The sequence below is a fragment of the Triticum urartu genome, chromosome 1 (genome assembly GCF_003073215.2).
Source record: "Triticum urartu cultivar G1812 chromosome 1, Tu2.1, whole genome shotgun sequence".
Lineage (NCBI taxonomy): Eukaryota > Viridiplantae > Streptophyta > Magnoliopsida > Poales > Poaceae > Triticum > Triticum urartu.
In genome coordinates, this window is record NC_053022.1 from 442596944 (window position 1) to 442620738 (window position 23795).

At 48.2% G+C, this 23795-nt stretch overlaps 2 protein-coding genes across 2 annotated transcripts; one reads left to right on the forward strand and one right to left on the reverse strand.

The window, feature by feature from the left end:
* The first annotated feature begins 4731 nt into the window (after positions 1-4731).
* On the forward strand, positions 4732-8649 carry LOC125517213 (GDSL esterase/lipase At1g54790). Its single transcript, XM_048682393.1, has 5 exons — positions 4732-5226; positions 6462-6662; positions 7202-7368; positions 7639-7909; positions 8265-8649. Exons 1-5 carry the CDS (start codon positions 4986-4988, stop codon positions 8531-8533), a joined length of 1149 nt encoding a protein of 382 aa, XP_048538350.1. The 5' UTR covers positions 4732-4985; the 3' UTR covers positions 8534-8649.
* Positions 8650-8822: 173 nt separating this feature from the next.
* LOC125517222 (UPF0603 protein OsI_019212, chloroplastic) lies at positions 8823-10200 on the reverse strand. The gene is made up of 3 exons (XM_048682402.1): positions 9735-10200; positions 9434-9626; positions 8823-9319 (listed from the first exon to the last, which is right to left on the reverse strand). The coding sequence occupies exons 1-3, from the start codon at positions 10140-10142 to the stop codon at positions 9072-9074; spliced, it is 849 nt and encodes a 282-aa protein (XP_048538359.1). The 5' UTR covers positions 10143-10200; the 3' UTR covers positions 8823-9071.
* Positions 10201-23795: the final 13595 nt, after the last annotated feature.

Consider the following 23795-nt stretch of genomic DNA (forward strand, 5'->3'; position numbering starts at 1 on the left):
CAGACTAGCTTAGATGTTTCCAAAGCACTCACGCGGCCATACTGTCCTTTGGTCAGATGACCACAGATGATATTCTTGGCAGTAGAGTCCAGTTAAATGAACTTCTTGACATCAGCAGCAGTGACACCTTCTCCATCCTTGGGAACGCCGTTCTTGACGACATACCATAGGTCGACGTCAATGGCTTCAAGATGCATGCGCATCTTATTCTTCCAGTAGGGATATTCAGTTCCATCGAAGACGGGGCACGCAGCAGAGACTTTAATTATCCCTGCAGTCGACATAGCTAAAACTCCAGGTGGTTAAACCGAATCACACAGAACAAGGGAGTACCTTGCTCTGATACCAATTGAAAGTGCGTTATATCGACTAGAGGGGGGGGTGAATAGGCGATTTTTATGGAAGTCTTCAAAACGTGAAAGTTTCGAAGACAAACGATAGAAATAAACCTATTATCATGCAGCGGAAGGTAGACTACACTAGGCAAACCATAGTCAAGTATTCAATGAAGTGAAAGCACAATGACTAATAGCAGCAATGTAGTGAGGATCAAGTAGGAAGATATTATGAAGCCAAACAGAACACGCAATCACTTAGTGAAGACAAAAGATAGGACAGTCATACAATGACTTCACAAGGACCAACAGTAAGTAAAGGAAAGGGAAGGATGAAACCAGTGACTCGTTGAAGACAATGATTTGTTGGACCAGTTCCAGTTGCTGTGACAACTGTACGTCTGGTTAGGGCGGCTAGGTATTTAAACCTGAGGACACACAGTCCCGGACACCCAGTCCTGAACACGCAGCTCAGGACACCCAGTCCTCACCGTATTCCCCTTGAGCTAAGGTCACACAGACCTCGCCCAATCACTCTGGTAAGTCTTCAAGGTAGACTCCCAAACCTTCACAGAGTTCGTTCACCGGCGATCCACAATGGCTCTTGGATGCTCAGAACGCGACGCCTAACCGGCTGGAGGATTCACAGTCCTCAAGTGTAATAAGTCTTCAGATCACACAAACAAGAAGACTTAAGTGATGCCTAACTCTCTTTGGCACTGGGTGGTTAGGGCTTTATCCTCGCAAGGAATTCTCTCTCAAAGGCTTCGAGGTGGGTTGCTCTCAAAACGACAAAAGCCGTACTCTAACTCTGAGCAGCCAACCGTTTATGGTTGTAGGGGGTGGGCTATTTATAGCCACTAGGCAACCCAACCTGATTTGTCCGAAATGACCCTGGGTCACTAAGGAACTGACACGTGTTCCAACGGTCAGATTTCAATTCATGCGACAGCTTTACTTGGGCTACAAGCAAAGCTGACTTGTCCGACTCTGGACAAGATTTGCTCTCACAGTCTTCACTCGAAGACATAGGTTTTGGTTAAGCATCACTTCAGTCATTCTGACTGGTTCACTTGGACCCCACTTAACAGTACGGTGGTTCCTATGACTCAACAAAGAAGAAACATAACTACAAAAGATCTAAGTCTTCGAGCTCCATAGGCTTCATGCGATGTCTTCTCTTGTCATAGTCTTCAATGAGAATATCTTCATATACCACCTTTGACATCAATGTCTTCATACATTTTTAGGGGTCATCTCTGGTAGGAAAACCGAATCAATGAGGGACTTCTACCTGTGTTATCCTGCAATTCTCACAAACACATTAGTCCCTCAACTAGGTTTGTCGTCAATACTCCAAAACCAACTAGGGGTGGCACTAGATGCACTTACAGGCTCAACATGCGGTCCCAAACGGACAATGTCTGGATTTCGTTTGTTTTTGACTCATTTCTGGCCCAAACTTACGCCGCGTTTGGGGTGAAACGGATATCGCGCAGACGGGCTAGACGCACGCCCTTGTCCTTCCCGTGGCCCGCCTGTCAAGGACACTAGCACTCCATTCGCCTCCACCCGCCACCCCACCCCACCCCGCCGCCGGCGCCGCCACTATTCTCCGGCCGCCTCCTCACTGCTCACCCCCTCAGCTGTCCATACCAAACCACATCTCGACATGGCCGCTACCGTGCCCGCGCTTTTGTAGGAGTTTTGGTCATCAGTTGGAGGAGATTTGGCCGTCACCGTCATAGCTGATGCCAGAGGGGATACGACCGCCGGCGACAGATATGGACCACAACAGCTTCCGTCGGGTGCTCCAGAGCGGCCAGTAGCCGGCCGCCAACCACCCCTGCTGCATCGAGGTGATCATCGCGGCCTTTTTGCCACCACGACCGCAAGGTGTTTGACACTTTCCCCACAAAGGTATGGACAATGGAGATGAATTTTTCTTCCACCACTTCATTTATTCATCGAATGATTCGTCCTCGAATGACGAAGATCTTGTGGTGGCTGCACTGGTCGTTCACGACCACATTGAACGGCAGCTTCCTCGGTATAGGGTCAGTCCCTGGCCGTGCTTCCAACCTGAACCGCAACAGAGAGAGGCCACGCCCTGCTCTATGCTGATTACTTTGCGAATACCCCGCTCTTCAAGCCAGATAAATTTCGTCGCCGTTTTCGTATGGCAAGGCATCTGTTAAATCGTATCCGAGAGGGAGTGGTTGCTCATGAGTCATGACCCATACTTTGAGTGCAAGACGGATGCCCTTGGTAAGCTTGGATTCTCCTCTTAGCAGAAATGCACCGCGCCCATCCGCATGCTTGCATATGGAATTCCAGGCGATCTGGTGGATAAGCACGTGTGCATGAGTGAGTCGACATGTCTGCTATCACTGTACAACTTCTGCAAGGCCGTGGTGGCAGTGTTTGGTCCTGAGTACTTGAGGCAGCCAAATACCACTGATACAGAAAGGTTGTTGGCGATCAACGCTGCTAGAGGCTTTCCAGGCATGCTTGGCAATATAGATTGTATGCACTGGGAGTGAAAGAACTGTCCATTTGCTTGGCAGGGCCAGTACAAGGGGCATGCTAAAGCATGCACTGTCATGTTAGAAGCGGTGGCTTCGCAAGATCTTTGGATATGGCACTCTTTCTTCGGCATGGCAGGTTCTCACAATGATATCAACGTGATGCAACGTTCTCCAGTCTTCGCAAGGATTGCAGAATGCCACTCCCCACCTGTCAACTTTGAGATCAACGGCCACCAGTACAACAAGGGATACTACCTAGTTGATGGTATATATCTTCAGTTGTCAACTTTTGTGAAGACAATCTCGAACCCCCAAAGTGAGAAGAAACAGAGATTTGCCCAAAAGCAAGAGAGTGCTAGAAAGGATGTGGAACGTGCTTTTGGTGTGCTTCAATCTCGTTGGGGTATCGTTCGAAACCCTGCACTGCCATGGGATGAAGGGAAGCTTTGGGAGCTGATGACTGTTTGTGTGATCATGCACAACATGATCATCGAGGACATGCGTGATAACAACATGTTCGACCAAGGATTTGATTTTCAAGGTGAAAGTGTTGAGCCCCTGCACCAAGAACATGCCACGTTTGAACAGTTTGCCCAATTTCATCGTGAAATGCGTGATTGACATACTCATTTGGATCTTCAAAATGGCTTGGTTGAGCACATGTGGAATCACATTGGCAACCAATAGATGTATTGGTTCATTATGTTCATTCAAGAAAAATTTGATTTGGTTATAAAACTATTTTATTAGAGACAATTTTGATTGGGTTGTAAAACTATTTTTATTTCAGACAATTAATATTTGGACGTGCAAATTAGTTTTGAACATTGAAATATTAACATTTGGGCATTTTTAGCCGTGGCAGACAGAATGGGGCCAAAGGATGTGTCCACGCGTTGAGCGCATGGCCACCGCATACCAGAAAAGGCCCGAACACAACCCCATTGCCCTATCCAAACGGACAGAATCCAGGCTAAATGGACGTCAGTTTGGGGTGATGCGCTGGAGTTGGCCTTATTTTTAACAGCAAATTCAAGGCTATTTTGCTCCCGGTGTCCAGGCCAGGTGATGTTTCCGCTTCACCAAACTGCGTGCAATTCCACACAAAGACTACCACTTGGCAAATTATCACATTTCAGAGCTACAATGGGAGAGGGGGGAGGGCATGGTTTTTTTAGATGTTTTAGTTTTAGTTTTATGGCTATTGTCCTACTCATAGATAGTGGCAATTCCATGAAGAAGACCTCGTCCCGGTGATGCGTCTAGTATTGTCAGTGGGCGTGTAGAGGCGTGTTTCCGTCGGATCTGTCTTCGGTGCATATGTTCAGATCTGGTCGTCGTTCATGTCTCTTCAGATTGGATCCTTTCGATCTACACTACTCTTCACCAGCAATGGCTGCTGTTCTGGTGCGCTGGTCTTATGAGACCTTAGCAGGACAACTTTTCGACTATCTACTACAACAAGTTTTGCTCGAGGATGGAGGACGTTGATTGCGGCACGCCTTCGGCTCGCTTCAGTACTTGTACGCTAGGTGGTCTATGAATCTGGATGTAATTTTTATTATGTCTCGTGTTCGTTATACTGCTATGATTGAACATGAAAATAGAACACACTATCCAAGACGGAATGTGGAATAACGTCTAGCTCACTTATCTTCACTGCAAGATTGACAAGAAAAACAATTTATCCTTCACTTAAAGGATGTTGAGAAAAACAACTCCTTGCATACCCCATGAAACCTTCACAATAATCATATGTCCCCTCTCAGGGAATTATTAGCTACCCCAGAATAATCCAGCACTAGGAGGGCTAAAGTGCAAAAAGCAGCCTACACAAAAGTCATCAGTGGAGCACACAATTGCCACTTGATCATTAATGGTCTCCCCTTCGTCGTCACCCCTAAACAGAAATCAAATCTGCCTCCCTAAACTGCAAAGCTTCAAGCACCAGCGACCTCCCTCCATCTCCGTCCCTTCTACTTCTCACCCATCTCCCCTCCCTCCCATGGCTGGAGTAAGCACGAACCACAAGGATAGTACAAGATAGCGCAGCGGAGTGGCGTAGGGAGCTGGTCAAGCGCAGCAGCCTCACAGCATCCAACCTCCAACCACCGCCGCGACCATGCGTGCCGCCGCGGCGCTCCTCCTCGCCGCCGGCGTCCTCTGCCTCGTCGGCGGCCGCGCGGCGTCCGCGTCGCCCGACTTCGACTACCCGGCGGCGTTCAACTTCGGTGACTCCAACTCCGACACGGGCGGCCGCATCGCCGCGGGCTTCGAGCCCATGCCCCCGCCCTACGGCTCCACCTTCTTCGGCGCCCCCTCCGGCCGCTTCTCCGACGGCCGCCTCATCCTCGACTTCCTCAGTGAGCACCCCCTCCCGCTCCCGACCCCCATCGATTCCCGGCCCGTCTCGTCTCCACATCCACGCTTCGCTGCCATCTGCATCTCACCACCACCAGCACCGGTGCTGACGGAAGGAATCGCCGTGTCGTAGACTGTCGAAAATCGAAATGGCTCGTCAGTGCGTGATTTTTGCGTGCGCCCTCTGGATGTTGCAGCAGCAGCACGAAACGAATCGTCGTGTACGGATGATACCACCACCGTCTGCAGCCGATCGTTTCCCTGATGGCAGCGTGCACATCTCCGCCGGGTCCAGCCGGTGGTTGGAGCAAAAGGCCGAATTGGTTAGGACTGTCCTTTGCTCGACAGGTCAAACGCACCCCCGGGGCGGTGGTTAGGGCCTTAGGGGTGGAGATCGACGCACCACTCTGCAGCCGGTCCTTGGTAGTTGCATTCACTGTCTTAACATTATGCTAGTGGAATTGTGCTGGATGTGAGGGGTCCAGCTCTGTTCGTGCGGTTTGGCACCCCTTGATTGTTGCAACATTTTGGTGAGATCGTGTGGATCTGTGGGGAAAGCAAGCTCTGCTTCTTGGGTGGTATTCTGTTCATGCAGTGTACATAGAATTAGTTTGTTGCGATCCGGGTGCCTAACTTCCCGGCTGTAGTGAGCGAGACATATCATGTGCTCTCATTTAACTTATTAACTAGTAGTTTGACAGGGCCAATACTTTGCACCTGACTTTTATAGGTTATAAATCATTACGAGGCCAAGTTATGATGGATGTTTACTTTTCGGAAAAAAGAACTGATGATGGGTGTTTGGAGGAGAAACGTTTTTTAGAATAATTTGGAGTAGCTAAGAAGCAAACAAATGGCTTGCACAGTTCTCCTTGTAGGAGCTACATTTTCCCCGTAGTTAAGCTGTTGATCAATGATCATTAACTTATAAGCATGAGTTCCATGGTTTGATCGCAATGAGTCTAATTAAAAACATTTTTGCAGTATCTGATTCATCGGCACAAATAAAATTTATGCAAAGCTGTATATCAGATAAGGTGATTCATTTGAGTTGCTCATGTCAGGAGGTGCTTTAGGGGGGCTATTGCATTATATTTTGTCTGAAATGCTGATCCCACTGAACCTTGATTTTCTTGATATGGCTGACACCTGACAGGCTATTGCTCTTACTTTTGTCAAAGAAAAATAATGGGGTGTTCTGTATTCTGATATGTGTTTCCTCTACTTCTCCTTGTAGTGGATGCGATGGATATGCCATTCCTCAATGCATACTTGGATTCTCTTGGCGCGCCTAACTTCCGGGCAGGTGTTAATTTTGCTCAAGCTGGCTGTTCGATTACTCCAGCAAGTGCAACATCTGTCAGCCCTTTTTCATTTGGTCTTCAGATTAAGCAATTCTTTGCATTCAAGGAAAAAGTCACCAGGCTGCTCTCTCAAGGTATGACTGATTAACAGGTTGTCTTGTACGGTACGCACAACCTTTGTATATTTGTGGACTGCAAAGCAAAACGTACATGTCTTCTGCAGTATCCTAGAAGTATTTATTCCTTAGTAGAACCCTTGATTAAATGGATGTGACTTGCCAGCTGTTCTAAAGACTTAGTGCAAAAAAGTCTGAACTCATGAAAGATCTCAGCAGAACAATTGGAACCATCAAACTGAATAAGTAGACATTGTTGATTGATTACCATATTTGTGAAAGTGCAATTTCTGTATTTCACCAGAATAAATTAGACAATACAACATAGGATAACATTCATAACACATTAGAAATTATTGCACTGAGTGCAATCAGAAAATCTAAAGTTTGATTGTCCTCTTTGAATAGTCTGACGAGCATCAGTTGTGGTACAAAGTTCCAAGAGTATATATCAACTGACGAGTAAATAATGATAAGCTCCTCGATACAACAGATAACCATCCAATTCTTTTGATTTCACCAATTCAGACTATGGAACTCTTATTATATTTTTACAGGAGATAGGTACCGTCGGTATATTCCTCAGTTGGATTACTTTTCAAAGGGACTCTACATGTTTGATATAGGTCAAAATGACCTTGCTGGTCAATTCTACTCAAGAACAGAGGACCAAGTCATTGCATCCATTCCGACTATTTTGTCGGAATTTGAAACTGGGCTCAAGGTTTGTAAATACATAGTGCTTCATGGTTCTAATATTTTTCAGTCCATGGACTTGTCAGTTGTCATTTTGCCTCATTGCACTTTGGTAATCACATTGTTAATAGAGGTAAAAATCTCTGTTGTAGTTCATATAGGTTTCAGATTCTGTAACATGTATCTTGGTATTACTCTTTTAGTTATATAGTTTTCCAAATAAGTGCCTCACATTTAGGATATTTTTCTTTCATTTATAATACAATCTTATTCTATTATGTGTTCCTTGTTATTTCAGGCACTATACGATCAGGGTGCCAGGAAGTTCTGGATTCACAACACAGGTCCTCTTGGCTGCTTACCTCAAAACATAGATCTTTTTGGCAAAGACCCAACACAACTGGATGAACTTCATTGTGTAGCAAAGCACAATCGTGCTGCGAAGATTTTCAACTTACAGCTGCATGCACTTTGCACAAAGTTGAGAGGCCAGTTTTCTGGAGCTAATATCACTTACGTCGACATCTACTCCATCAAATACGCCCTGATTGGCAATTACTCTCGATATGGTATGCAAACTAGAGTTAACCACATCCTCTCGTTATCAACAAAACCAAGCATAAAAAATCATTTGGACTTGTCAGTATATCATATCAATAGGGCCTAGGAAGATGTTTCTAGATTACTAATCATGCTTCAAATATGATTATCATTTGGACTAAAAGAGAGTAAACAGTGACGCTTTGGATTTTGGCTCTTCGCTCATGCTGTCTTCTAGTTTTTCAACTTTCTTGTGCTAGGGATTTTTACATATGCTGAATTATCAGTTTTCATGTTACCTCATCATCAGAATATCTACACAGTAATACTCGTAAAGATCATTGAAGTAATGTTTTTTAAATTTCCACTTTCAAACTTTTACAGGATTTGAAAGTCCCACCGAAGCATGCTGTGGATACGGAGGGCCACCCCTGAACTATGATGGCAGAGTGCCGTGTGGACAGACAAAATCTGTGAACGGTAATCTCGTAACCGCGAAAGGATGCAGCGACAGCACTGAGTATGTCAATTGGGATGGAATACATTACACGGAAGCTGCAAATTTCCACGTTACATCGCAGATTCTGACCGGGAAGTACTCAGATCCTCCGTTCGTCGACAAGATGCCATTCCTTATAAAACCGAGGTTCTAATGAGCTGGTATTTATTCCCACAACTGAATTAGTAAACCAATGTAATGTTGTATTGACCACAACTGATGTATTATTTATCACATGTCAATAATCACATATAGCTTCTTTTTTCATTAGTTCAAATATGTTTTTTTGGTGATGTGCACTGTTCTCTTGGCAAAATTACTCGAAATTTCGTTGTAGCATGCAAGTTTTGAAGGAGAGCTTCACATTTTGCAAGCAATTGAAGTTACTAAAGAATCTTGGCAAGAAAGAGTAGATTTGCATCCAAATTAATCACAGTATCCAGTTGAGCTATCGTAAGAAGAATTAATAAGTCCTGTTTGGGTGAGAATTTTTGTCCGAGTACTGCGGGAACTGAACTGTGTGCTCTGTAAAATTACCTAGTTCCAAACAGGCGGCAAACACTGCACACGAGCGCGGGTGCGCTTGCATTGATCTCTCTCTGTTTCACTTCTAAACCTCCAATCCAACAGAAAACCGGGGGGATTCGAAAAATTACTGTGCTGTACTGTACACTGCACGGCGCTGGAATGGATCACTTCTTGGAGATGTAGGCGTAGTACTGCGCCATGGGCACGACGAAGGCGATGACGAGCAGGCCGCCGACGACAAGCGTGAACTGCCCGCGCTTCTCCTCCGTCTCCTCCTTGCTCTTGAAGTTGGACTCCCGCTTGCTCTCCTGGAACGCCGGCCCGCCCGGGTCCGGCAGCCCGTCGATCGCCGCCACCAGCCGCTTCGCCGTCGAGAAGATGGCCTCGTTGTACTTCTCGTCCGTCGCCAGCACTGCAATGCACGCGAGCATATCAGACGCTCATGCTCCGTCCGTCGCCGCCGTAGTGATGAACATCATACTAGCATTTGATGGCCATTAGGGGAAAGGGGAAGCTAGTTACGTACCTGGGAGGTTCTCGGAGACGGTGGCGTCGAGGATGGCGTCGCCGACGGCCTGCACGAAGGCCGGGCCGCCGGTGATGGCGCCCTCCTTCTGGCTGGTGACCAGCACCACGATCCCCTTGTTGCTGCCGTCCTCCACCGTCGGGTACCACTTCTCCAGCACTTGGTCCGCGTACTCGAACGCGTCGGCTTTGCTCTGCACACACATGAACACACGTACCCAATGCGAGAGCATGGGTGAGCTTTTGCTAGCCGGCCGCCGGCGACGAGCTGCTTACTGATCGAGACCAGACAGTACACGTACCGTGAGCTTGCGGACGGTGACGAAGTTGATCCGGATGTTCTTGCGGGCCTCGAGGTCGCGGGCGAGGCGCTTGACGTCGGACTTGGTCACGCGGCTCAGCACGCCGGCGTCGTCCACCACGTACGTGTCGGCCGGCGGCCCGTCGTTGAGCACGTCGAACTCCGACGCCGCGGCCGGCGCGGGCGCCGGCGACAGCGTGAGGGCCAGGGACAGCGCCGCGGCGGCGAGGCCGTGGTGCAGGAACGACGCCCAGCTCCCGACGCCGCCGTCGCCGTCGCCACGCCAGGCGACGCCCGCCTGCGCCTGCTTCTTGAGCGAGCAGGAGACGGCGGCGGGGGCCGCTGGCTTCCTGCTCCTGGAGCCCCGGAGCGGGCCGAGCAATGCGGAGGGGGAGAGGAGGGTCTCCATGGCCGCGGGCGCGGAGCGGGAGGTGGGGGTTGTGCGGGGCAGAGTTCACGCCGGAGTTGCTCTGCCGCGTCCATTTTGTTTGTGCGAGCGGCGTCACTCGAGTCGGATCGTGATTGGGTGGCTGGGATTCTGGAGCCGGATAAGGCGCGGCGCCAGCGTGGACGCCCGGACATGTCTGTCTGTGTCACGATGCGATGGAGTTTGCAGTTTGCATCGCTATGGTTTTTTCTCCTGTTTGTGTCTACTAGTAATAATTTCTACTCCCTCCGTTCTTAAATATTTATCTTTCTAGAAATTTCAACAAGTGTCTATATACGAAGCAAAATGAGTGAATCTACACTCTAAAATATGTCTATATACATTCGTATCTGGTAGCCATTTGAAATCACTAAAAAGACAAATATTTTGAAACAGAGGGAGTATTACGTAGGATATTAGTTACATGTTATATTAGATAAGATATATTTGTTGCACCTTGGTATTTAATAAGAGCAACTCCAATGGGGTGACCCAAACAGACGGTGCATTTGTCTGCTTTTTGTCCGTTTGGGTCGGTCGCCCGCCCGCCGTCTGCCTAGTTTTGCATTTGGGTCGACAATGCGCCCAACGCGCCGACCCATTTCATGTTCGCATTCAACTTTTAAATAAAAAAGTCCCGCGGCCGATCATGCCAGCGGCCATGTCTCATGCCGGCATCATGCCAGCGCCGGCATAGAATGGCGGCTTCAGAAAACACCACAGTTCATGCTGACGTACTTGCCAGCCGGCCGACACACATGCCAGCACACAAAAAATGGTGGGACTTGAGTTCGACCATGCCATTGCGGCTCCCGTGGTCATGCCGGCATACAAAAAAGATGGCCCCTCGACGTCATAGATCACTCGTCGTTGAACTTGAGCATGTCGGCCTGCATCTTCTCGAACCACGGCCTCTTCCTTGGCGACAAGGCGTTGAGATCCACCTTCATGATCTCCACCCCGGTCATCATGCTTGCAAGAGCCACTTCTTTCGCCTTTGTCTTGGCATTGGCGGCCTCGATCTCTAGCATCTTGACTTGCTTCTCCGCCTCGAGCTCGAACATCTTGGCTTGCTTCTCGGCGTCAAGATCAAGCCTCCTCCTTTGGATCTCCATGAAAGCATCCATTTGCTCCGCCTTAAAACGTCGGCGCTCCTCCTCTCTTGAGTCCTGCTTATTCATCATGCTGTCCACGCTTGCGATCAAGGCGTTGGTGGCGGCATCTCGCTTGTCCTCCTTCTTGGAGTTGGTCTTCCCCCGAGGCCGTGCCGGCTCGCCCTCCCCAACATCCTCCACAGCGACCTTCCCCCCACGTGCCTTGAGCGCGGCATATTGTGCCCTGAACTTCTCTTCGTCCTTGATGACCCGATAGCAATGGGAGAGGTTGAAGCACTTGCCATTGTGTTGAACCTTGAATGCCTCCAAAGCTTGAAATGTCTATAAAATGTTTCCATGCAAGCATATGGGCAAGTGATAGCAAAATGAAGACATAAAAGGATGATCTTGATGGCACAAAAGAGGACGGCTTACTTGCTATCATACCATGTCTTGCACGCCGATGCCGCTCACGGGGCGGGCCTTGACGCTCTCAAGGGTGGCGCAAAACTTATTGCACTCTTGTTGGATCGCCCTCCACCGCTTGGGAATGGAGACCCACCCGCGCGCGCTCACAAATTGATAGGATGGAAACTTCTTGCGCTCATGAAACTCGCGGTGCACACGAGTCCAAAAGGTTGAATGCTTTTGCTCGGCGCCCGTCTTTGGGTCTTGTCCAATGTCTCGCCAACACTCGCAAAGAAGCTTGTCCTCGGCAGCTGTGTACGCCTTCGTGCGCTTGCTCTTGCGCTTCGGCTTAGGACCGGCGGTTTGGTTGGCGAGCTCGTCCTCGAACAAAGGCTCCACTTCGATGTCGCACTCGTCCTCTTTCTCTAGCCCACAGTCCTCCGGGAACTCGTGGTCGAGGGGGAATCCGTCCAGGTCGATGCCGACTTGATCACGCATGAAGGCCGCCTGATGGGGATCATAGCCAGCGGCCGGCGTGAACGTCCCGCGGCCATCCTGGCTTTGCGTCTCCTCGGGATCGTAGCCAGCGCCCGGCGCACCATCCTCGAAGATGAGGTGTTGCATGTAGTCCTCGTCGACGGCGGACATCATTTCCTCGAACAGGTTACGGGCGTCCGGGAGATCGCCGGTCGGCGTCTGTCGCACGCGTTTCCTCGTGCCGCCGGACGACGAGCCATCGACCACCGGGGTGGCGTTGAGGTCGATGGGCGCGGGCGTGGAAGGCGCGACCACGCTCACGTCGGGTGAGCACTCCCCGGAGAGGCGGGAGGCCTGCGGGTAGACGTGGAAGCCGGGGACCGGGTTGCAAGCTGATGCGCGGGGTGAGTCGGGCATCACCATCCGAGGAAACGCCGACGAGCCGGTGCTGGCAGCGGCGACAGCGGCTTGGACGAGGTTGTGTTGGCTAGGGTTTACCCCAAGCATGTAGAGCGCCTCCCTCGTTGCCACGGCAACGCGGGCGTTGGTGAACTCCTGCTGTGCGGCGGCGGCGGCCTGCGCAGCGGCCTCATCCCTCGTGTCCGCGGCGTGCCTCCGGCCCTTCCTCTTGGCCGACTCTCTTGCCCGCTGTTCGGGCGTCAGCGCCTTCTTCGGCTTGGTCACCGCGGCGGTCTTGCGCGGGGCACGAGGCTTGCCTTTCTTGAAGGGGGCGACGGCGCCAGACGAGGCAAGGGAGGCGAGGCCGGCGATGGCGTCGAGGTGGAGGTCGATGGCGTCCTCCATGACTTGTTGGGGGGCGGGGGCGCGCGCGGGCGGGAGCGTTTTTGGGGAAAATGGGGGGAAATGGTGGTGGTTGCCATCGACAGGCGGGCCCGGGGAGAGGAGTAGGCGCGCGCGCGTCTGTTTCGTGTCCGCGCCGACGCAAATCCGGCTCAAAATTAGGCCTGAAATGGGTCGCCCGTGGACGAAAAACGGACGCGCGTCCGTTTGGGTCGGCGCGTTGGGCCGCCATTTTTGTCCGCGCCGACCCAAATAGACGCGGGCGGACAAAATGGGTCGCCCCATTGGAGTTGCTCTAAAATATCAATTATTTTTTCGCGGAAATGGTGGGATATTAATTACATGATAGATTTTAAGGGATAACGTTGAGTCAAAACGTGTTTATAATCAATGGCAATAATGGGTAATTAGAGCGTTAAACGTGTTTGGTGCTCAACATTAAAACGATTTGAACTGCTAAATAATATAATTTGACGGTTGAGATGTTTTGAATTTGTCTATTTAAGTTCTTTTATATTAGTATATAGATATAAATATAGATATAGATATAGACTAAAGAGATGGTGAACGGAAATTGAAAAAGAGCACCGAAAGATAACCAATAACAGAAAGCAAAGAAGCGACGCAAATACCAGAAAGTCCTTTCTCAACCCGAGCTCAAATGAGCTCGGGTGAACAGTAAAATTAAAAAATATTTTAAAAATGCTTAAAAATTCTAAATTTTTTTGGTAAACATTGACAAATATTCTAATTGCTTGCAAAATTTCATCTTCATATCACATTCGTACAAGGCGTGGCAAAAAAAATCAGTGCTCTGAAATGCTTTGAAAGTAGCATTTTCAGAGCATCGATTTTGTTTTTTTTTTGTCACGCCTTCCACGAATGTGATCTGAAGATGAAATTTTGCAAGCAGTTAGAACATTTGTTAAAGCTTGTCACAAAAAAATCAGAATTTTTTAAATATTTTTAAAATGTTTTTTGATTTTACTGTTCACCTGAGCTCATTTGAACTCGGGTGTAGATACTCCACATCCCGCAAATACGAGCAGCAAACAGAGACTAGAGAGAGGGCCGCTGAGCACAGAGAAGCTAGCAGAACAGAGCTGTTTCGATTGGTCATCGATCGACACCTCCACAAGGCATCACCTCATCAGTCAAGCTTCAACACCGATATATCCTGGTTATTTTTTTGAAAAGAAACATAGAAACTTTATTCATTTGCGATAACAAGTACATCGTTTATGAGGAGGAGTACAATTTCACTCAAAGGCTCCTCAAACTAGTTCAAAGATGAAGAAAATCTAGCTAACTTAGCAAGTTCATGTGCAACCCTATTTGCTTCTCTATCGACGGTGCTAGTCGCGCAGCGGGGGACGCTGCGGCTTGTGCGCGAGCTGGGTCTGCTTGGCCCGAAGGAGAAGATGACTGCCAAGGCCGCCGAGAAGCTGCTCCGAAAGTTCAACGAGCCGCTCACTGATGACAACATCGCCTGCATCGCCAAGCTGACCCGCCTCAACAAGGAGGCGCTGCGTGTTGCGGCTGCCATGACCGGCGCCGATGGAGTGGCCGAGGAGGCCGTTGTCTGATCATGTTAGTGCAATATTTTAGGAATCTCCAGCGGCGCCCGGCCTTAAGCGGGGTTGAGTTAGGGCTCTCTGTAATTCCTGTAGGGTTAGTGGTTAGGAGTAGCTGGCGCTGCTGCAATTTGGGGCTTATTGGTGGGCTGCAGCGTTCCCTGAAAGTTGGAGGAGTTAGCTTGTCTTCGGTAGTGCGTTTATCTTCAATCAATGAAATTAGTAGCCGTTGGAGTATGATCAAGTGCCCATATGGATGACAACCGCTGTCCGATAGTTAGTTGGAACGTACTGTGAAGCTATCGCGGCGCATCGACCAGCGATTCTCTATCTTCAGGAGACGAAAATAGACGCCTGGTCACCAGCTCTAGTTAGGGACATTGGAGGTAGCAGGTTAGCCGACTGTGTAGTGTTGCCTGCGATCGGGTCTAGAGGCGGGGTGGCCATTTTTTGGGACAGTGAGATCGTCTCGATCGCGTCCCAGGCAGTAGGGGAATTCGCCATCACTGCCAAAGTTACGGTCAGCCAATCGGCCACCGTTTTTTGGCTAACTGCGGTCTATGGACCTGCTGACGACGCCCGTAAGGATGCGTTCCTCCTGGAGCTGGCACGATCTGCCCCCCCTCCTGGAGAGCCGTGGCTCCTCACCGGTGATTTCAACATTATCTACGAAGCTAGGGATAAGAACAACTTCAACCTTAATCGGCGTATCATGGGGAAGTTTAGGGCGGTGCTAGACGCGGCAGGTTTGCGGGAAATTAAGTGTAAAAACAGGCGTTTCACCTGGAGCAATGAGCGGCAAAATCCAACGCTGGTTAGTATAGATAAATTCTTCTGCACTATTAGTTGGGAGCTTCTCTTCCCCGTGTTGGAAATATGCCCTAGAGGCAATAATAAATTAGTTATTATTATATCATATTTCATTGTTCATGATAATCATTTATTATCCATGCTAGAATTGTATTGATAGGAAACTCAGATACATGTGTGGATACATAGACAACACCATGTCCCTAGTAAGCCTCTAGTTGACTAGCTCGTTGATCAATAGATGGTTACGGTTTCCTAACCATGGACATTGGATGTCGTTGATAAAGGGATCACATCATTAGGAGAATGATGTGATGGACAAGACCCAATCCTAAGCCTAGCACAAAGATCGTGTAGTTCGTATGCTAAAGCTTTTCTAATGTCAAGTGTCATTTCCTTAGACCATGAGATTGTGCAACTCCCGGATACCGTAGGAGTGCTTTGGGTGTACCAAACGTCACAACGTAACTGGGTGGCTATAAAGGTTCACTACAGGTATCTCCGAAAGTGTCTGTTGGGTTGGCATAAATCGAGACTGGGATTTGTCACTCCGTGTAACGGAGAGGTATCTCTGGGTCCACTCGGTAGGACATCATCATAATGTGCACAATGTGATCAAGGAGTTGATCACGAGATGATGTGTTACGAAACGAGTAAAGAGACTTGCCGGTAACGAGATTGAACAAGGTATCGGGATACCGACGATCGAATCTCGGGCAAGTATCATACCGCTAGACAAAGGGAATTGTATACGGGATTGATTGAATCCTTGACATCGTGGTTCATTCGATGAGATCATCGTGGAGCATGTGGGAGCCAACATGGGTATCCAGATCCCGCTGTTGGTTATTGACCGGAGAGTTGTCTCGGCCATGTCTGCATGACTCCCGAACCCGTAGGGTCTACACACTTAAGGTTCGATGACGCTAGGGTTATAGGGAAAGTATGTACGCGGTTAACGAATGATGTTCGGAGTCCCGGATGAGATCCCGGACGTCACGAGGAGTTCCGGAATGGTCCGGAAGTAAAGATTGATATATAGGAAGTATGATTTTGGCCACTGGAAGTGTTCCGGGCATCACCGGTAGTGTACCGGGACCACCGGAGGGGTCCGGGGGTCCACCGGGTGGGGCCACCAGCCCCGGAGGCTTGCGTGGGCCATAAGTGGGAAGGGACCAGCCCCTATGTGGGCTGGGGCACCTCCCACCAAGGCCCAAGGCGTCCTCAAGAGGAGAGGGGGCAAACCCTAGGCGCAGATGGGCCCTAAGGCCCACCCTAGGTGCGCCCCCCTCTCTCCCCCCCTTGGCCGCCTCCCAGATGGGATCTGGGGGCTGCCGCCACCCCTAGGGAGGGAACCCTAGGTGGGGGCGCAGCCCCTCCCCTCCCCCTATATATACTTGAGGTATGGGGCTCCCCAACACGTGTGATTTTCTCTCCCTGTTGGCGCAGCCCTACCTCTCTCCCTCCTCGTCTCTCGTAGTGCTTGGCGAAGCCCTGCTGGAGTCCCGCGCTCCTCCACCACCACCACGCCGTCATGCTGCTGCTGGATGGAGTCTTCCCCAACCTCTCCTTCTCCCCTTGCTGGATCAAGGCTTATGAGACGTCACCGGGCTGTACGTGTGTTGAACACGGAGGTGCCGTCCGTTTGGCACTAGGATCATCGGTGATTTGAATCACGACGAGTACGACTCCATCAACCCCGTTCACTTGAACGCTTCCGCTTAGCGATCTACAAGGGTATGTAGATGCACTCTCCTTCCCTCGTTGCTAGATTACTCCATAGATTGATCTAGGTGATGCGTAGAAAATTTTGAATTTCTGCTATGATCCCCAACACCCCGCCTATGGCTTGATGGCCGCAGCCACGGCGTGCTCCGATCACTTCCCGTTGGTCTTGGCGCCATGCGAAGCTCCGATCCGCCGTGCTCGCTTCAGATTTGAATCTTTCTGGCCGCAATTCCCGCGCTTTCACACTACAGTGGAGCGTGCCTGGAGCCGGCCGGTTCAGCAACATTGTGCTTTTGCGCGACTGTAGGTCAAGCTCAGCAGGGCGGCGAAGGATCTGAAGATGTGGAGCATATCACTATTCAGCGATGCGAAGACTCAATTCCACATTGCCAGTGAGGTGATTCTCCATCTGGACGTGGCGCAGGAGACAAGAACGTTGTCAGTTGCAGAATTCAACTTGCGTAAATTGCTGAAGATCCGGCTAGTGGGGCTGGCGGCAATCGAAAGGGCAAGAAAGAGACAAGCCTCCAGGGTGCTCTGGCTGCGAGCAGGCGATGCGAGCACGAAGTTCTTCCACGCCAAGTGTTGCTCCAGAAGACGCAAAAACTTCATCCATACAATTCAGAGCGACGATCGGTGTGCCACGGCGCATGGAGACAAGGAGCAGATTATCCACGACCACTTCAGCAGCATGATGACCATAGGCTCGGGGCGACGTGTGACTCTCAACTGGAGCACGCTGCAGCTGCCAAGGGTTGAAGCGGCAGGGCTGGATAATCCATTCTCGGAGGGAGAGGTCTGGGCAGTGATCATGCAGTCACCAGCAGAGAAGGCGCCAGGCCCTGATGGTTTTAGTGGAACTTTCTTCAGGGCCTGCTGGTCGATCATCAGTGCTGATATCATGGCAGCATTTCACCAATTCTACCGTCTAGCTGGCGGGAATCTAGCTGCTTTGAACACGGCTTTTGTAGCTTTGCTGCCAAAAAAGGATGGGGTTGTGCGGATGGCAGATTTTCGCCCGATCAGTCTAATCCACTCCTTTACAAAGCTGGTTACTAAGGTGCTATCAATACGGCTGTCCAAAGTTATCAACACGCTCGTCTCTCCTGCTCAGTCAGCATTCCTGAAGACCAGGTGTATACAAGACAGTTTTCTCTATGTCCAGAATGGTGTGCGGGCTCTGCATCGTTCCAAAACCCCAGCTATGCTACTCAAATGGACATCTCCAAAGCCTTTGACAGCATGTCCTGGGACTACTTGTTGGAGCTGTTGCAGGAGTTAGGTTTCAGTGCCAGATGGAGAGACTGGATTGCCTGGTTATTGGCATCATCGCACTCGGAAGTTCTGCTTAATGGAGTGCCAGGGAGGAGGATTAGGCACTGCAAGGGGCTCTGACAGGGTGACCCACTATCCCCGCTGCTATTTATCCTGGCCATTGACCTGTTGCAACGCCTAATCGATGCAGCGGTTCAGCAACAAATGATGCAGCCATTGCCAAGGAGGGAGCTGAAACTAAGGGTCAGCCTGTACGCAGATGATGCAGTTGTCTTTATGAACCCAGTTCAAGAAGAGATGGAAGTGGTCACCACCATACTAAAGCTGTTTGGAGAGGCCACGGGCCTGAGGATCAACAGGCAGAAATCAACAGCAACCCCAATCAGATGCGAGGAAGTGGATGTTCAACAAGTTCTGCAGAGCTTTGGAGGCGTCATCACAGATTTCCCGCTAAAATATTTGGGCCTCCCGCTAACTCTGACAAGAACGAGACTTGTTCACCTCCAGTTTGTCCTGGATCGAATCAGAGCAAGGCTAGCCGGATGGAAGGGCAGGCTCATGTCCATTGCTGGTCGACGGGTTCTCGTCAAAGCCGTGCTGACTGCAATCCCAGCGTTTGCTATGACAGTGCTTCGCATGCCTAAGAAATTCTTCAAAGAAATTGACAAAGTCAGACGGCGCTTCCTGTGGGCACAAGAGGATGAGCTATCCGGAGGCAAGTGTAAAGTAAATTGGAGTAAGGTATGCACACCTTTGGATAAACAAGGACTTGGCATCCTCAACCTCGAGTGCTTTGGCCGGGCCCTGCGGCAACGATGGCTATGGCAAACCTGGAAGCACCCAGACAAGCCATGGGTGGGCGTGGAGGTACCGTGCACTGCCTCCGATCGGATGTTCTTCAGCGCGGCCACCTCGGTCACGCTTGGCAACGGACAGACGGCCAGGTTTTGGACCTGCTCCTGGCACCAGGCCGGCGCGCTGCATCTCCTTTTCCCAGACCTATATAAACACTCTAGGAGGAAGAACAAATCGGTTGCTGATGCCATACGCGATGATCGATGGATCCTGGACCTATCGCACGGGCAGACAGATCAGATAGTCCATGACTGCGTCGCCTTGGCAAGACTGTTGTGACTGCTGCCTGTAAACCTCAGTTCAGACACGAGCGACGAGATCCGATGGAACTTGGAGGCCACCGGCTGCTACACTACTGCTTCGGCGTATCGGGTGCAATTCCAAGCGAACACCACCTCCACATATCCACAGATCATCTGGAAGGCTTGGGCGCCCGGGAAACTGAAGATCTTCTTCTGGCTGTTGCTGCTGAACAGGCTCTGGTGCAACGATCGACTGCGGCGAAGAGGGTGGCCCAACGCATATTTCTGTTAGTTCTGTTTCAGGAACCTTGAGACGGCCGACCACATCTTCTGGTCCTGCCCTTTCACCATCACAATTTGGAACAGCCTCTCGGTTTGGAAGGGCTGTGAAGCACTGAACGCCCAATTCGATCGTCTATCCCAAAGCAGCACCGATCGGATCACAAGCATTGTCGAGGGTACAAATCCGGAGTTCAGAAAGGGCATAAAGTCGCTCATGATGCTTGCAACTTGGGAAATTTGGAGGCACCGGAATGACTGCACTTTCAGGAACAAAGTGGCATCTGGTAGAGAAATTTTGCAGGCCATCAGGCGAGGCATTGATCTATGGAGGCACGCTGGTGCAACATGCCTGATGCACCCATTCACGCTGCCACCAGAAGGGATAGGCTGATTGACTTGCTGTTTTATTTCCCCTTTGATGTTCCCCTTGTTTTTCCTTTAATCCTTTTGATCTTCTGATCATCTCCATGTATTTCCAATTTACCCATTGCTCCCTGCTATGATCAACAGGAAAAGCCAGCTATGCTGGATCTTTCAAAAAAAAACAATGCTCAAATTTAGTAATGGGAAAGTCACATGCTAAAAAATAACAATTGTCAAACACTGTCGCCGCTGTACTAGATGACCGTCCTCCATTGTTCATGGTTTCGATAACCTCCATGTTATCTGAGTTAATAACTAAGCGGTTGCAGCCCGCCCTTTGAGCAATAGAAAGACCATATCTAAGCGCCATAGCTTCAGCCGTCAAAACGTTTGTGCACCAATCAATTCTCCAATTCCCTCTTGCAATGATTTTTCCTTTATCATCTCTCAAAACAGCACCAGCCGTGCCCCTGAGCCGGTCATGATCGAAAGAGGCATCCACATTAAGTTTTACAAAACCCTTTGGAGGTTGGACCCAACCTCCTTTTTATATCGTAGCCTTTGGTGATATAGCCAAAACATAGTTTAATGTAATTGCACGAATTCCCATGGAGATCTGGTTAGCATCTTGGGTTTCCTTCTTATGGACCAGTTTTCGCCTCTTCCATCATAAATACCAAGTTGAAATTGCAATTAATTCACGGACATTCGGAATACCCAAGATCGTAAGCTCCCGTTCATGCATAGAAAGCAAAAATTCAAGCACTGCCTCACCAACATAATCAACTTCACACGCTCTTTTAATGACCTGATCTAGACCCAGTTTTTTCCAAACCTCTTTTGCTTTCTGACACTGAAATCATATATGCTTTGTATCCTCTGATCCAAAGGAACATGCCGGACAATTGGGGGTAACCTTTATATGTCTATTCGCCAAATTAACTCTACATGGGAGGGTGCCATGCAGTGTGCGCTGAATGAAAATTTTAACCTTCGATGGACAAGATAATTTCCAAATCTCACTCCAAATAGGATTGATAGTCATATATCCCATATCATCGGTTCTTCTTAATTTTCCCCTGTGTTGGTGTTCCCATTGCACTACATAGGCTGATCGAACAGAAAAAGTTCCATTCTTTGAATAGCTCCAAGCGACAAAACCCGACATATCATGTTGTGACAAAATCCGACATATCATGTTGTGACATTTAAAAAGTGCTCACATGTTTCAAAAAATGTTCGTGTCATTTTTAAGAAAACTCTCTATACAATGTAAAAAAATCATGTACTTCAAGAAAAATGTTTCTTATCATTCAAAAAATTGTATGTGAAATTTCAAAAAAAGTTAACATGTTTCAAAAAAATGTGTCATGACATTTAAAAAATGTGTTCATATAATGTAAAGAAACATGTTTTGTAGCACAAAAAACTTTTAAGTACCATTAAGGAAAATGTGACTGACATTTTAAAGAAATATTCACGTATTTCAAAACAATGTTCGTAACATTTTAGAAAAAACATTACTATGTAAATAAATGTTCTCATAGTTTAAAAACATGTTTCATGCTATTAAAAAAGTTGCCCATGTATTTGATTTTTTTATATGCAATTGTTTTTTTCCAAAACAAGTACATTTGAAAAACAATACATCATGTATTTAAAAATGTTCAATGTATATCAAAAAATGTTTCACATATATACTAAAAATACACAATGTGTAGTAAAACAAGAAATGTGTTGACAAAAATAAAAAAAGAAGAAAACTAGTCAAGAAACATAGAAAAATGAAGAAACCATTGAAGGAAAAATAAAATTCGATAAAAAACACAAAGAAAATAAAAAAACTCAAGCCACATGCGCTACAATAGTGGGTCAACCCACTCACTTGCGCCCAAAGGTGAGACTGAGTTAGGTCTCGCAATGGGCGAGAAATAGCCCTGGAGGCATTTGTGGCAACTTAAGCCCACTATGCTTGGACCATCACCATGGCCTCCCAACAACAATCATCTACAAAGCTTCGTCTCTTCGAGGAAAATTTATATTAGGAAACGGTAAGAGGGAACTACCTAGGAGCAATCACAACAATTTCACGTCCTCCACCGTCAGATCAACCAACTTTTTTTAGGTGTAACCAAACTTCTATGCATCAAAGTCCACACTTAGTGGGATACAAGCTTGGTCATGGGGGTGGAGCAGTCACAAGTGGCGTCGCCTCTCTAAAGAAAGCAACTATTTAGCTAAACTACGGGCTTCTACATTTGCAACCCTACCTTTAAACTTGAATTTACATTCCAGGTTTTCTGTCCTAGTTCTTATTTAAGAGATAATAGGCCCATATTGGCCTCTGCTGTTGTTCATTATATCATAAACTACCTGCTTGGAGTCACATGCGATAATGAAACAGTGAAGATTCAAATCTTCTGCCAGAGCGATCCCCTCACGACATGTGATTGCCTCCAGTGCTGTCGGGTCATGTAATACCAGAGGCCCCGCACGTGAACCACCTTTTTTTTTGCTGATGATAGCCTCCTATTTTTTGATGCAACAGTGAGTATGGTGACAAGAGTGAGCTCCTTGTTGAAAAGTATTGTGATGCCTCCAGTCAGCGTATAAATAAGGACAAAGCCTCATTATTCTTCGGCAAAGGTTGTTCTGATATCCTGCTCCAAGAGATAAAAAATGTACTACATGTTCCAAATGAGAAATTATTAGATAATTATCTTGGGCTTCCCTCTGATGTGGGCCGGTCAAAGTAGGGATGTTTTAAATATTTGAAGGATCAAATTTGTAAGCAGGTCCAGGGTTGAATGGAGCAAGCACTTTCTGCTTTGGGGAGGGGGGGGGCGTAGAAGTCCTTATAAAATCAGTAGCACAGGTGATCCCTATTTGTTACAAGCCGTGCTCCAAGCTTCCAAGGGTCTTTGTCAACATATATGGTTTTGTATTGAGTTTTGGTAGGAATCAACACTATAATATCTCGGCTATTTGGTGACATTTTAGTTGTGTCACATAAAATTGTTTTTGTCACAGAAAATATCCTGGTGACGTTTTCCAGCCGTCACCCCCACTGCGACTGAAGCGCCCTCATAGAAAATAAAATCTTGATGCTACCACTTCCACTGTCACGCAAGATGGTGTCTTGGGTGACAAACCCAAATTTGACGCTGAAGCTATCTTCTGCGACTGCCAAAAAATGTCACTAGAATTTTCACCGATACGACCTGCACGTCCCTCATCGCAAACATTTCAGGTTGAACACTGTATGCAAAGGAGAGCTATGGTTCTTCGCCACTAAGCCAAGAGAAAATCTGACACGCAGGATTTGTACATCTCTTCATTGCCAATAATTTTTTATGATGACCTGTGTGCAACCACGTACATATAATTTGGTAAGATTTACATCTGTCATATTGGGTATATTGCCATTTGTCAAATTGGAAACAGTGGCATTTGTCAATCTAGCAACATTTCCATGTGTCAATCTTGTAACACTACCATTCGTAAAATTTTGCACCTACAAATCACCAACACTGTCTAATTTTGCAACTTAAATTCAGTCAGCATATATTTCATTCATAGATTAAGAAGTCGTTCTTTATATAAATAGTTCAACTCGACAGCTGAATCGAACAAACTTTTCCCCAATTGTTGCCAACCACGTACTGAAATAGCTAGTTCAAACTATATATACTAACTAATTTTAAGTACGTTATACAGTTCAAGCAT

What these genes read in the sequence shown, in the direction of transcription:
- LOC125517222 (XM_048682402.1), bottom strand. Translation starts at nt 10,142, where the DNA reads ATGGAGACCCTCCTCTCCCCCTCCGCATTGCTCGGCCCGCTCCGGGGC. An exon ending in TCACCGTCCGCAAGCTCACG is followed by an intron (nt 9,627 to 9,734) that starts GTACGTGTACTG and finishes ATGTGTGTGCAG; the next exon opens with AGCAAAGCCGACGCGTTCGA. An exon ending in CGTCTCCGAGAACCTCCCAG is followed by an intron (nt 9,320 to 9,433) that starts GTACGTAACTAG and finishes CGTGCATTGCAG; the next exon opens with TGCTGGCGACGGACGAGAAG.
- LOC125517213 (XM_048682393.1), top strand. Translation starts at nt 4,986, where the DNA reads ATGCGTGCCGCCGCGGCGCTCCTCCTCGCCGCCGGCGTCCTCTGCCTC. An exon ending in CACCAGGCTGCTCTCTCAAG is followed by an intron (nt 6,663 to 7,201) that starts GTATGACTGATT and finishes ATATTTTTACAG; the next exon opens with GAGATAGGTACCGTCGGTAT. An exon ending in AATTTGAAACTGGGCTCAAG is followed by an intron (nt 7,369 to 7,638) that starts GTTTGTAAATAC and finishes TTGTTATTTCAG; the next exon opens with GCACTATACGATCAGGGTGC.